General features: G+C 42.0%; 1 protein-coding gene across 2 annotated transcripts in view; it reads right to left on the bottom strand.

Moving 5' to 3' along the window:
• DNAH11 (dynein axonemal heavy chain 11) overlaps positions 1 to 14,191 on the bottom strand; it is a 357,148-nt gene that overhangs the window by 114,609 nt on the left and 228,348 nt on the right. For both annotated transcript variants that reach the window (XM_069587639.1, XM_069587640.1), the window contains 4 exons: positions 12,476 to 12,619; positions 11,389 to 11,571; positions 9,758 to 9,859; positions 1,762 to 1,896 (listed from right to left, as the gene is read on the bottom strand). In XM_069587639.1, coding sequence (XP_069443740.1) covers positions 1,762 to 1,896; positions 9,758 to 9,859; positions 11,389 to 11,571; positions 12,476 to 12,619 — 564 coding nt within the window. The remainder of the gene's footprint in view (positions 1 to 1,761; positions 1,897 to 9,757; positions 9,860 to 11,388; positions 11,572 to 12,475; positions 12,620 to 14,191) is intronic.

The raw sequence follows: 14,191 nt of genomic DNA, 5'->3' as shown, positions 1-14,191 counted from the left end.
CCTTCAATTAAAAAAATAAAGTGGCAAAAAAAGATCTATAGAGTGGTGTGTGCATGCATGTGTGTGTTCACGTGTGTGTGTGTGTGTGTGTGTGTGTAAGGGGCAGGGCGCATGCTTTTTAACAAAGGAGGTCAGAGAAAACCAGGTAATAAGGAGAACTTCTGGCAGATACCTGAAGGAAGTATGGGACCCAGTAATATCATTGCCTGGAAAAGTGTCAGCCACAGGGAAGAAGGAGGCAAAGGCCATGGGGTAGGAGAGTGACTGGCAGGGTGAGGAAGAGCGAGCTGCCTGGTGAGGATGGAGCAGGGCAGAAGGTGGCAGAGTGGAGGACAGAGATATCCAGGGGCCAGCTCATGGAGGGTCCTGCAGGCCTGGCAAAACCTCTGGACTGAATTTTGAGTGAGACAACTAGTTACTAGAGAATTCTGAGAGAGCGGTAACATGAGTGGACTTAGTTTTTCTAACAACGTCACTCAGCGGCTATAAGGGGTGTGGACCTTGAGGGCAGTGGTGGAGGCTAGGGCAATGCTCCAGGGGGAGATGATGGAGGCCTGGACCAGCACAGAGAGGTGAAGGTGCTGAGAGTGCTGGGATTCTGAATGGACTCTGAAGGGCGAGCCAGGACAGTATGCTGCTGGACGAATATGGGTGTGAGGAAGAAAGCAGTAAGTCAAGGGGATTCTAGAGCTTTAGGCCATAATAACTAGAAGAAAAGACCAGCAGTTATTGAGACTGAACAGAGAGAGTGGATCAAGCAGAATGAAGAGTGAGTTTACATATAATAAACTATGAGTTTCAGAGGGATAATGGGTTTAAGTTTGTAGTAAATTTAAATTAGATTGTTAAAAGTCTACGTATAAGAAATTAGGCCAGCCTCAGCCATCCTAACTTACATTTCTCTCTCCTTTCCTGGTGAGAGAACTCTGATTCTGAAAAGACCGTGACTGTGTCCAGTGCCCTGGGATGAACTGGATGAGTCAATTATGATCACCCCATTTCCCACGTTCCCTGCCTTCTTTGCATCTATCCGTGGTCACTCTAGTTCTGGCTAAACAAACAAGTACTTTAGGTAAGTCTGCTTAAGGGGTTGCCTTGAGCAGAAAACGTGTTTTTGTTATAAAAGGAGAAAAACCTAGCTGCTACAGATTCTTCTCTCCTGCCTGAACTTGCAAGAGTAGCATCCATCTGGTACACAGCTATAAAATGTATGAGGGTGAACAGACATGTGCTCTGACAGGAGCAGAAGGCTGCAGACAAGTCAGGGGTCTGATCACTCATTCCCTGAAACGACACTGATAGTGGCCTACCTCTGCAAATTCTTTTTTAATATGTGAAAAATAAACTCCCTTTTGTTTAAGGCACTGTGAAGCAACTTTTCTATCACGTTCAGCTAAATGTATGTCTAGTAGCACAATTCTATATTTTTAGGTAGCACTTACAAATAAGAGCTTTGAGATTCACATATCATGAAATTCACCCTTTCAAGTCTTCGGTTGAGTGGGTTTTAATATATTCACAGATTCGTGTCATCATTCCCAATAATTTTAGAAGGTTTCTCTCACACAATAGAGAAACTCATACCCATCAGCAGGCACCCCCAAGTTCCTGCCCCCTTGTCCAGTACAAATGATTCTTATTCCCCTTTTTGTTGCTGATTCCATGTTTAGTCAGCCATTGTTGAGAGCAAATAAGGATAAAATCCCCAAAAGCTGATTCTTAATATTTTGGTTAGAATTTTGGAAGAAAAGGTTCACTCACCTCAAGTTCCCTCACAAGTCTGTTGGCTAGTTCAATAGTTTTGTTAGTTTGGTTCACCTCTTCTTGACAGCGAACTTTCTCAGCTATTGCCTTTTCAAATGAATCTGTGAGTCTGCTCAGATTTCGATCCAAATCCTTTAAAGAAAAAAAAAAAAGAGTCAAAATTAACTTCTGAGCCATTTTTAGATAAAAAGCAAACATTACAATCATCTTAAAACACCTGTTACCTTAAGGTAAATGAAGCAAACTTGCTTCTCTCCTTTGCCCCTTAAGCACACATACGTTTTGGGAGAAGATGAAAGGTTGGTGATAATAAATGCATCAGGGCAACCATGCAGTCTTCCTCTCGTCCTCCCACACTGGGCAGAGTGCAGACAGCTACCTGGGCCAGTGGACGTGCCCTGCTGACTCAAATATACTCTGAGTGTCCAGTTCCCTCACTTGTGCCTAAGCCTCAGCTTCCCTATATTAACGATGAAGGTCATCTTTCTGTTCTCTCGGCTGACTTCTCTTTCCACTTCTCATTGGTCCATAATTCAGGCAATGAAGAAGAGTGTTAATTACTGAGCCCCTTTAGATCTCAGACCCTGGCCTGGCTTGGCCAACCAGATTTTCTCTTCTGGAAACTTGGGATTGCAAAGCTGAGGCATGCCACTGTCTTCAGCATTATAAGATCTGGGAAGATGTGTATATTGGGGAGGGCTTCATTTAGAGAGGGACCGTCTTTCACCAGGGGCACAGGAAAGCATGAGAAATCAGTCCAGAGAAAGAGAAAGGATGAAAGGTAGCAAGGGGAGAAGTCACATGGCCCTAGACATGTTCTTGACAGCTTCCCACTTCCTGGATCCTGTTCCTCCAGAGACCAAGTCACACAGTTTTGTTTTGTTTTTTTCCCCCTCAGAGTGCCATGAGTATTCCTGGTCTCCATTTTGGCTTAAGGTTTCCTAAGGGGGTTTCTATTTTGTATAGCTAAAGGAGCCTTGATTAAGGGAGCAAATACTTGGGAGACTCCTTATTATAGCATCTTGCTACCTGCATGTTCTAACAATCCTAAATGAGATTTTTAACACTGTGCTTATAAATATGTGCAAAATTCCAAGAGACTTTAATAATCAAATTTGTAGAACATACCCTAGAGAGACTGTCAATATTTGTCTATGACCCAATTATTACATTATTATCTTAACTTATATCATTGAAGTAATACTTCTTTAAAAAAGTACATGTCATATTTAAGATTTACATATGAAATAATGCCAAATTTGTGAGAAATGGTGGAGATATCACACATCTTCAGTTAGAAATCAGGTCAAAATAAATAATATCTAGAGGTATATTTTATTTAAAGTACTTATGGTTTTATAGGGCTTCCCAGGTGGCACAGTGGGTTCCCTGATAGCTCAGTTGGTAAAGAATCCCCCTGCAATGCAGGAGACCCCGGTTCAATTCCTAGGTCAGGAAGATCCAGTGGAGAAGGGATAGGCTACCCGCTCCAGTATTCTTGGGTTTCCCTTGTGGCTCAGCTGGTAAAGCATCTGCCTGCAATGCGGGAGACCTGGGTTTATCCCTGGGTTGGAAAGATCCCCTGGAGAAGGGAAAGGCTACCCACTCCAGTATTCTGGCCTCGAGAATTCCACGGACTGTATAGTCCATGGGGTTGCAAAGAGTTTTCCCTTTTCACTTTCAGGTGGCACAGTGGTGAAGAACCCTCCTGTCAATGCAGGAGACACAAGAGGCACAGGTTCAGTCTCTGGGTCAGGAAGAGCCCCTGGAGGAGGAAACGACAACCCACTCTAGTATTCTTGCCAGTAAAATCCTATGGACAGAGGAGCCTGGCAGGCTACATTCCATGGGGTCGCAAGAGTTGGACAAGATCATGTGTGCACATAAGTACAAACACACACATACAGTGCATGGTTTTTATAAAATACAGAAGCTGATCTTAGCTCTGGTATCAGACACCTGAGTTCATATCTGGATTCTGCTATCAGCTAAGCAGCCTCAAGGTGGACTGTGTAAGCTCTCTACGCCTCAGTTTCATTAGTCAGACACAACTGAAGTGACTTAGCATGCATGCATGCATCATCTGAAAAATGAAATAATGTCATCCATTCCATAGGGTTGACCTAGTTATACACAGACCTAACAGAAGCAGAAGAGACTAAGAAGAGATGGCAGAAATATACAGAAGAACTATACAAAAAAAGTCTTAATGACCTGGATAACCATGATGGTGTGGTCACTCACCTAGAGCCAGACATCCTGTTGTGCAAAGTCAGGTGGGCCTTAGGAAGGATTACTACAAACAAAGCTAATGGAGTTCATGGAATTCCAGCTGAGCTATTTAAAATCCTAAAAGATGATGCTGTTAATTTGGAAAACTTAGCAGTGGCCACAGAGCTGGAATAGGTCAGTTTTCATTCCAATCCCAAAGAAGGCCAATGCCAAAGAATGTTCATACTATTGCACTGCTGCTGCTAAGCAGCTTCAGTCATGTCCGACTCTGTGCGACCCCTTAGATGGCAGCCCACCAGGCTCCCCCGTCCCTGGGATTCTCCAGGCAAGAATACTGGAGTGGGTTGCCATTTCCTTCTTCAATGCATGAAAGTGAAAAGGGAAAGTGAAGTCGCTCAGTCGTGTCCGACTTTTCGTGACCCCATGGACTGCAGCCTTCCAGGCTCCTCCATCCATGGGATTTGCCAGGCAAGAGTACTGGAGTGGGGTGCCATTACCTTCTCCGCACAATTGCACTCATTTCACATATTGGCAAGGTAATGCTGAAAATCCTTCAAAGTAGGCTTCAACAGTTATTTGAACCAAGAACTTTCAGATGTACAAGCTGGATTTAGAAAAGGCAGAGAAACCAGAGATCAAATTGCCAACATCCATTGAATCACAGAAAAAGCAAGGGAATTCCAGAAAAACATCTGTTTCATTGACTATGCTAAAACCTTAGACTGTGTAGATTACAACAAACTGTGGAAAATTCTTAAAGAGATGGGAATACCAGACCACCTGACCTACCTCCTGAGAAACGTCTATGCAGGTTAAGAAGCAACAGTTAGAACTGAATGTGCAACAACGGACTGGTTCAAAATTGGGAAGGGAGTGCGTCAAGGCTGTATATTGTCATTCTCCTTATTTAATGTAAATGCAGAGTACATCATGCAAAATGCTGGGGTGGATGAAGCACACGCTGGAATCAAGATTGCTGGGAGAAATATCAATAACCTCAGATACGCTGATGGCACCACACTTATGGCAGAATGTGAATAGGAACTAAAGCGTCTCCTGATGACAGTGAAAGAGGAGAGTGAAAAAGCTGGCATAAAACTCTGCATTCAAAAAACTAAGATCATGGCATCCAGTGCCATTACTTCATGGCAAATAGATGGGGAAACCATGGAAATAGTGATAGACTTTATTTTCTTGGGCTCCAAAATCACTGTGGATGGTGACTTCAGCCATGAAATTAAAAGATGCTTGCTCCTTGGAAGAAAAGCTATGACAAACCTAGAAACCCTAATAAAAAGCAGAGATATTACCTTGCTGACAAAGCCAAAGCTATGGTTTTTCCAGTAGTCATGTATGGATGTGAGAGCTGGACCATAAAGAAGGCTGAGCACTGAAGAATTGATGCTTTCAAACTATGGTCCTGGAGAAGACTTTTGAGAGTCCCTTGGACTGCAAGGAGATAAAACCAGTCAATCTTCAAGAAAATAAACCCTGAGTATTCATTAGAAGGACTGAGGCTGAAGCTCCAATACTTTGCTACCTGATGCAAAGAGCCAACTCATTGGAAAAGACTCTGATGCTGGGAAAGATTGAGGGTAGGAGGAGCAGGGGGCAACAGAGGTGACGAGATGGTTGGATGGCATCACTGATTCAATAGACATGAGTTTAAACAAACTCTAGGAGACAGTGAAGGACAGGGAAGCCTGGCATGCTGCAGTCCATGGGGTCACAGAGTCAGACAGGACTGAACGACTCATCAGCAATAATTCACACACCTAAGATATAAGCTGATACACTGTTTCCTTTTGTAAAGGAGGTATTGTATATTGGGAGACCATGGGCTCTTGCACTTGCTTTCTCTGCCTCTCATGAAGAGGTACTGACAGCTCTTGCTCTGGACTATCTTCCGCAAGATATCTGCAGAGCACATAGGCTTCGGGAATAGAGCCAGTGTTTCTCTCAGGGCATGGACAGAAGTGCTCCTGCATCAGAGTACTAAAGATGTGTTTCTCTGTAGGACAAAAGTTGGGCAGATTTACTCGCAGCTTTCTTTATAGGGGGTGTTTCCTAAGCTTGGGATATCTCAGCTATGACTCAAACCCACTGTGAACTGCCTCAGCTGACCCACTGTGCATCACGGACACGGGGACTGGGGGAGCTGAGGCCCACACGAGGCTCACGCTGCTCATTGTGCTGTGGGCAATGAAGCCCTCCGCTCTCTGACCCACTCAGCCCCGTACCCCACATCTTCTGCCCAGCATCTGTGAAAGAGCGGTGGGTAACCTGTCAGCCTGTGAGTTGGGTAGAATCTTGGTTGCTTCACAGTTCCGGACAGGCCCTGGCCTCTCAGGTTCTAGAAATAAATGGGAGGTGGGGGAAGGACTTAGTCTGAAGACCCCAGCCTACCAGACACCCTGAAATCAGTGTTCTCCAGCTGAAGTGTGCACCAGAACCACCTGGAGGGTTTGATCAAACCCCAATTCCTGGACTCCCTGCCAAGGGTGCTCTTTCGGTGGATCTGAGAGTCTGGACCTCTAATGAGTTCCCAGGTGACACTGATGCTTCTGTGGTCGAGAGAAAACACTCTGAGAACCACTACCCTAAAGAGATGAGTTTGCACATTTTCAGGGCCATCCTTAGATCCTGTATGTTTCAAGACAAGATGACCTAAGAAGTTTTGTTTTGTTTTTTTCCCCACTCAGCCTTCAATATGAGGCCATCTTTTAGTCTGAAAGTGGAGATGAAGACTTTGAAAGAACAAATATACAAAGTCTAATACTAGTTACTGAATGAATGAATTTCCTAAATGCTGGTAGACACAGCCCTGCTTTTCTAGGTGAGAAGGCAACAGAAGGCACAGATGAGGAGGTGAGAAAGGCCACGAGAGAGACGGAAACAGAGGCTGAAGGAGATGAAAGCAAAGCTGGCAAAAATGATCACGACACCTGGGCTCAAACCTTGGCTTGACTCTGTACCGACAGACAGAAACTATGCAGTTTGTCTTTGACTGTGGCCTGACCAGTCTTCATAGAGAATTGTTTTTTACTTTAAATTTCCTACAAAAGACATTCTCCCATATAACCACAATATGACCATAAAAACCAAGACATTACTGACACATTACTACCACCTAATTCAATGGTGGTAGAAACAGCAGACAAAGATTCTGATGCATTAATAACTACTCTCTGGAAATCCACTTGATAGGGGGATAGGAGAGACCAACTTCCATAAAGACATTGTGACTGTTATTCTTTTCTGTCTGTAAACTTAGATTTGCAGTTAATTGATATACAAACCTCTGCTTCTACTGCGGGTCTTTGAAAACAACCAAGGTAAGCAGTTCTTTTCAGCTCATTGCAGGCTGTACCCAAAAGAGGGCAAATTCCACAAGCATAGAAAGTCTTAACTTTAGAACTGGTAAGACAGTAAGGATTCTGCCTGCAATGCAAGAGAACTGGGTTCGATGCCTGGGTTGGGAAGATTGCCTGGAGAAGAGAATCTCTCTAGTATTCTTGCCTGGAGAATCCCATGGACAGAGGAGCCCAGCAGGCTACAGACCATAGGGTTGCAAAGAGGCAGACACTACTGAGCAACTAACACTTTTACTTTCATGGCTGTCTTGAGCATTCTCATTACTTTTCCATGAATATTAACTTGCTTCTAACAATTACATAAAGCCATTAATAATAGATGGCCACGTTCTTCTAAAGGTTTTAGTCACATGGACAGTGAGAGCACTAACCAATAAATGAAGCTAAATTTAATAAAATGAATATGTTTTTTTCTAAATTTGTCTAAATCAGCTACTGTTGTTGACAATAGTGTCCCCACATATAATCAAGCCAAGTTCAAGTCCTGTTCTATAGGAAGCCTGGCTTGGCTGCCTGCCCACCGTGAGCACCACAGTCCAGGTACAGTGATCCCTGAGTTCACGGGCTCAGAGACCCATGGTAGGAATTCCTCCAAGATGGGAGCATGCTCCTTCAGGTCTCCCCTCAACTCTTTCTGCTCCTAGAGACCATCTCTAGCCAAATTAAGCTAAAGAGAATCTCCTGAAAATGGGGGAGCTCTTTCAAGGAAAGGAAAGGCACAGAATCGCATGCAGGCTCCTAGGAACTTGAGAGAGACTTGGGGGCAGGAACAAAATATTTGAAAGCTTCCTCTGGACACAGTCCTACCTTACATGAACTTTATTTTCAGTCTCATTCTCTGGCTACTAATTTGATTCTAGAGATTGGGGGAGTCAAACTGGCAAAGCTTGGATCACATAACCAGACTTCAGCTAGGACAGAAGAAGGTACCCCTGATCGAAGTCCTACCTGAGTGTACCCAGTGGGAAAAGGAAATTCTCCAAAGATAAACCAGTCAGTTGCCACCCAAAGAAGGTAGATTGGATGCTGGTAGCCAAAATACATCACAGATGCCCACCCTGAGAGTTAGCTGTGATTCACAAAGTGACAGTTAAGAAACTGAAGCTCTGAGGATTTCCCTAGGTGGCCAGGGTTACCCAGCCTTGCCACTCTGACCGTACCACTCCAAGCTATCATGTCAGGCACCTCCAGCTCATCATCTCTGTTCTGTATGTGTCCCTCCACCACCATGTCATCAGCAGCCTCGAATGCACGGACTTGTCCAGTCTACCAGCTGCTGCTTCTTGTCTCTACTGTAGCTTCTCCTGCCTAACCGAGGCCCTTGTAGGACCCACAGTGGCACTTCTAACTTGTCTTTCTGCAGCTAGCTTCTTCTCTTCCTCCAGCTTCCATTCAGTTGATGAAAAGTGACCACGCCATTTTAACTTATTAAAATCTTTCAAAGGCTCAATATCAAGGTCAGGTAAGATTTAAATTCTGCAGCATGAAAGGCAGAGAAGGTTTTTGCAACTTCCTCTTTCATTCCTTCCTACTATTCCTAACCATCCCCCAGACACTCATGTTAGGGTTCTGGCCTACTAGGACTCATGAAGTCTACCAACTGCTTCTTCCCTCTTTTCTTCACTTTTTTGTTTTTAAATCACAAATACCTCTCCTGATCTTATTATCCTTGGTGACTCCCAAGTAATTTTTGCAGCTCATATCAAATACATCTTCATCATGAAACTTTCCCTAATTTCTCTAGGCTCTTTTTCAGTGCTCCTATTGCCTTCTGGATACAGTCACACATATACTTGTAGCACCAAATGACAATGATCTGTTATGTACTTGTAGAGAGAGTCAAGGTGATAATATTTTCAGTTAGCATTTTCTAATCACATACTATATGCCGGGCACCATGCTAAAGTCTCATTATGAATTACTCTCAAAAATGAGATAAAAATCCAAAAATTGGATAAAAATCTTCATGATCTACCTAAGCAAATGCTATTACAGTACCAATTTCTCAGATCAGAAAAAAGAGTCTCAAAGAGGTTAACTAACATGTGCTGGGTGAAACAGTAAATAGTGGAGTCTGGATGTAAACCCAGGCACTTTGGTTCCAGAATCCTTGCTTTAAATCTCTGAATGCTACCCTCTTTCTACTGCCAGACCATGGAAGATTCTTAAATGCAGAAATCATGAAAGTTCCCTTTTCCAGCTCAGTCAGCATCCAGCAGACAAAGAATGTCTACTGAAGAAGAATATAAATGAATATATTCATGAAAGATCCAATTCCTTCCTGAGCAGTAGGTCTCAGAGACAGCCCTGTCTGAAGGTGGGATCCTAAGAGTGAGGGCGGGGCTCCACCTCTTAGGAACTTCTTCAGTGTTGGAGCCTGTACTTACCGCTAGCTTTTTCCTGATAGCCTCCAATTTCTCAGCAGCTGCAGAGAGTTCTAAGTTTGCCTGGGCTAATGCTTGGCGTTTGGGCTCCACGTCACAGTAGACCTGAAAAGCCACATAAGGGTTATTTCACAAGGCAATCAAGATGCAAAGAGGACAGGTAATCATTCGGTCTTCTATTTGCTGGAAGCTTTACAGTTAAAATCTCTAATTCACCTATAAATTTGGTGTTTAATCTTAGTCATGGTAACAATTAACGGCAGAACAAAAATCCACATAGCCTTCCAAATTCTCTCTGCTTGTCCATTACTCACTCATTTGTTGTGGACATTAGAGTGACAAGCACTAGCATAAAATGCTACACAGGTCAAATACCATTAAGATACTAAAATTAGTTTTTCATAAAATTTGGAGACAATCCTCATATCACCAGAAATTGTCGAGTACAGCAGCTACAGCTAAAGGTGGGATTATGTCTAGCCTTAAACGCAGAAAATTGGTGTGGAGAAATTCTCTGAACCCAGAAAGGAACATGTGAGATACCCTCACACAGTATAACGTTAACCACACTAACATTTTTTCTTTTTTTCCTAAGTTCCTGGCCACCTTAAAGGCTATCTGAATGGGTGGTTTGAGCATTTGAGTGGATCAAATATTCTGTTGGGAAGGGAGAAAGGAAATTCTGTTCTATTTTATAGCAAAACAACACAGAACACAGCAATGGTCCAGTGCTGGCCTTGTCTTTCCACCTAGCGTGTGCGGCTAGCACAGTAGTCAGGCGTGCCATTATGGAATGAGGCTGCCCATCAGCTGTGATCCGTCTGCAGTCTTGCCTGATACAGGTTTCCACTAAAGAGAGATGGACAGGGTCCTATTCCCATGGGTCCCCCGAGTGAGGGACATAACCTAGTTTTCTGAAAATTGTTCTGGGAGTGACAGCGGCATTTCCTCAGCAATTCCACCTTTGAATATAACACACAAGATTTAAAGACAGAAATGAGTCAGCTCTTCCTGGCAAAGGGCCATGCATGGTCCCTTTCACATCCAGTCCTTCACAAAGTGTTTGGACATACCTGACAGATAAGTACCTGATAAATACGTGATTAACTGAGATGATCATCTGTCTATATTTGGCCCCAAAGCACAAACTTTAGAAAAGACCGCACACAGTCAAAAACACATTTGTCATTAAAATACAGAAGTCCTCCAAAGGTTATTTCTCATCTCATTTAGTCTACTTGTAGCTGGTGTAAATTTCTGCTCTGAGAGCAAAGATGAAATTTAATTAAACATGAACTCAGACTTGCAGTTGTTTCAAGCCAACAACTGAAATATTTCAATATAAATAAATATAATTATTCTACCCAGATGTTTTTATCTAATCAAATTTAATTGCTGCTATTTGACCTAAAGAAGTTACTCTACCCTAAAAAAGCATGGCTTCCAACATTTCAGATATCCTCCTTTAGAGAATTCTGATTAATCTGACGCCTTCATGTCTTATTCTTAGAAATGTATCTTATTCAGATAATTAAATATCAAATTATTTTACATTTTTTGCTGGTCTAGAAATTAATATATATATGACCCTTCCTGAATAACACCCATAAACCATCTGGTCATGCCTGATACACCTCATAGAATTTCATGATGTTGATGACCCAGGCGCAGAGACCAGCTGCTGCAAAAGATTTGGTCCGAATCAGGTTTGGGTTGAACTCGGGGTCTCTCAAGTACTGCTCCTTCACCACTTTTAGACAATTCTCTGGAATGTGCTCTTTGTCATAGTTAATTAACGCTTGCAAAAAATCATCCACCTGTAAAGCAAAAAAGACTTATTGCAATGAGCCATTTGTGCTGCAGAGAAAATTCCAAGATCAAAAGTTAAAATCACCTTTTAGGATTCACATCACAAAGGCAAAATTGGCAAGCTGCATTTATCCCACTGTTTGACTTTTTCGGTCTTTACAGTCTAAAGTTAGAATTAGCAATGGACACTTTTAAAATCCCTTTTATCCCAGGGTAAAATATTCAGTCTTTGCACAGGAGGCATTCACATTTTGAAGAAAAGAAAGGCAGAAAAGAAAAAGAAAAACACATACCCCAAAGCCCCTTTGCTTCACCTTCTTGTACATTAGTAACATTTTCCAACAGAAGAAATCCATGTAATTTTCTCCCTCCTACACTTAACTGCTTTCATAATTTTGAAAATAATTAGCAACCTTCCAACTGCTGCTGGTGCTGATCTGGGTGTGCTACAACCCCATGCTAATCTCCAACTTGCAAACAAAAGTTCTAGGTCCAGAGAACACACAGTAGATTACTCTCAGCAAATGTGAACATGACTTCTTTTTAATAGTTAGGAATTTTATAGCTTTCTTCTTTCTCCTCAAACTGTCTGTACTTTAAGAAAATTTATTTTACTGAAGTATAGTTGATTCACAATGTTGGGTTAATTTCTGATGTAGAGCACAGAGATTCAATTATACATCTATAGAGACTATATATACACACTTTCTTTTCATATGGTCTATCAGAGGATACTGAATATAGTTCCTTGTGCTATGCAATAGGACCCTGTTGTTTATCCATTCTGCATAAAATAGTTTGCATCTGCTAATCCCAAACTCCCAGCCCATTCCTCCCCTGTCCCTGCTGTCAAGTATAACCACAGAACTGAACACAGAAATCATCAGAATTTTCATGCTGCCAGGCTGATACCTTTCCCATGAAGACTTTAGCTGCTTTCCAACTCCGGTCTTTCGGCACTCTGCCCCGGGGAGCCAGAAGGACCATCACAGCCGCAGTAACGTTGGTAACTGCATTTGGAGGGTTGGGAAAGGCTTTCAGCTCGGTGAGATTGACCTGAAGAAAAGCACACACACTCTCAAGACCAGGGCGCTCTGCTCTCTCATGGCCACTGTTGGGTCATTAAGCTGGTCTTCAGTGGATGGTCTTTCCCACCCTCTCCTCTTCACACCAGTCTCGGTCTGGCAGTTTTTGCAGCCCTCCCAGAGATCCCACTGTGGGACACCAGTAGGTCCAGGTCTTTCTGGCACTTTTCTAATACTTTGAAATTATCACTGCCTTTTTTGGCTTCCAAGTAAATTTATCTTTCTGATGTACCAGTCCTGAGGAGTCTTGCACACTGAGGCCAGGGAATTTCACAAATATATAGGTTTTAGGTATTTATGGGTTCATCCAACCTACATAATATATTTGCCTTTTAATCAGGCCTTCTAGAAACAGGGACTTCCCTGGTGGTGCAGTGGTAAAGAATCTGCACGCCAATTCAAGAGTCATGGGTTTGATCCCTGAGTAGGGAAGATCATACTCAGGAGTATGAAATGGCAACCCTCTCCAGTATTCTTGCCTGGAGAATCCCATGGACAGAAGAGCCTGGTGGGCTATAGTCCACGGGGTCACAAAGAGTCAGACACAACTCAGCGACTAAATAACAGCAACAACCCAGAAACAGAGTCCTTTAGCTCAGTGTCTCTTAGTGTTGTCTTTCTGCTTTATATGCACAAGAAGCATCTTCTATTACACTAGAATGACTCAACCAGGAAGATGCCCGTAGAGGCTGAACCTTCTTTCCACATCCCTCTTTAGTCTCTGAAGGCCAGGATCTTAATTTACTCAAGAGATGGTATTAATGTAATAAGTTACAAGTATCAGAGCAAATACTTCGGAGTAAGAATTAATATCTATAAGAAGTATACTAGGTTCACAATACATGTTTTTTTTTTTTTAAGGATTTTCTATGAAATTTCCTGAACTGTATTATATACTCTTACTTATATAATCTCACCAAATGTTGAACCTGATTCTCCTCTATTACCATAAATTGCCTTTTCATTTGGGAAATGACTGCAAAGAACAGAAAGGGTGTGAAAACAAGAACAAAAGCCAAAACGTGAAATATGCTAATGCTAACTGAGAACTAAGTAACCAAAATCCTTTCATCATTTATAAATATACTGAGCTTTATACTTAAGTGATATTAATTTATTTGGACTGAGTAAATAATAATATATTCAGAGAAAAAGCTGTCAATACAAAGCACAAAGAACAACATAAACATTCTAGAGCTCAGAAAGAGGAAAGTATAAAATTTCAGAGATAATCAGTTACTTTTATCTTTTTTTCCAACTTTTCCTATGTATAAGCATGTTCTTATTTAAAAAATGTCATAATATATGCTATTTTATACTATGCCTTGTTTATATAATAGATCATGAACATTTTTTCACATTGCTAGCTAGGATTTAACAATTCTCATTTTAATGGTAGCAGATTATTTGAAAGCAAAATAATCAATCTTCCATCACAGTATAGCTATGTTCTTTTAAACTGTTTAACTTTATGGTAATGCTAAAAGAAACATCCATGAAGATAATAACTCTCTGTTCACAGTCAAAATTATTTTCTTCAAAA

The sequence above is a fragment of the Ovis canadensis genome, chromosome 4 (genome assembly GCF_042477335.2).
Source record: "Ovis canadensis isolate MfBH-ARS-UI-01 breed Bighorn chromosome 4, ARS-UI_OviCan_v2, whole genome shotgun sequence".
In the NCBI taxonomy this organism is placed as follows: Eukaryota; Metazoa; Chordata; class Mammalia; order Artiodactyla; family Bovidae; genus Ovis; species Ovis canadensis.
Note: the sequence above shows the minus strand (reverse complement) of the source record. Positions and strands in the feature narration are given on the sequence as shown.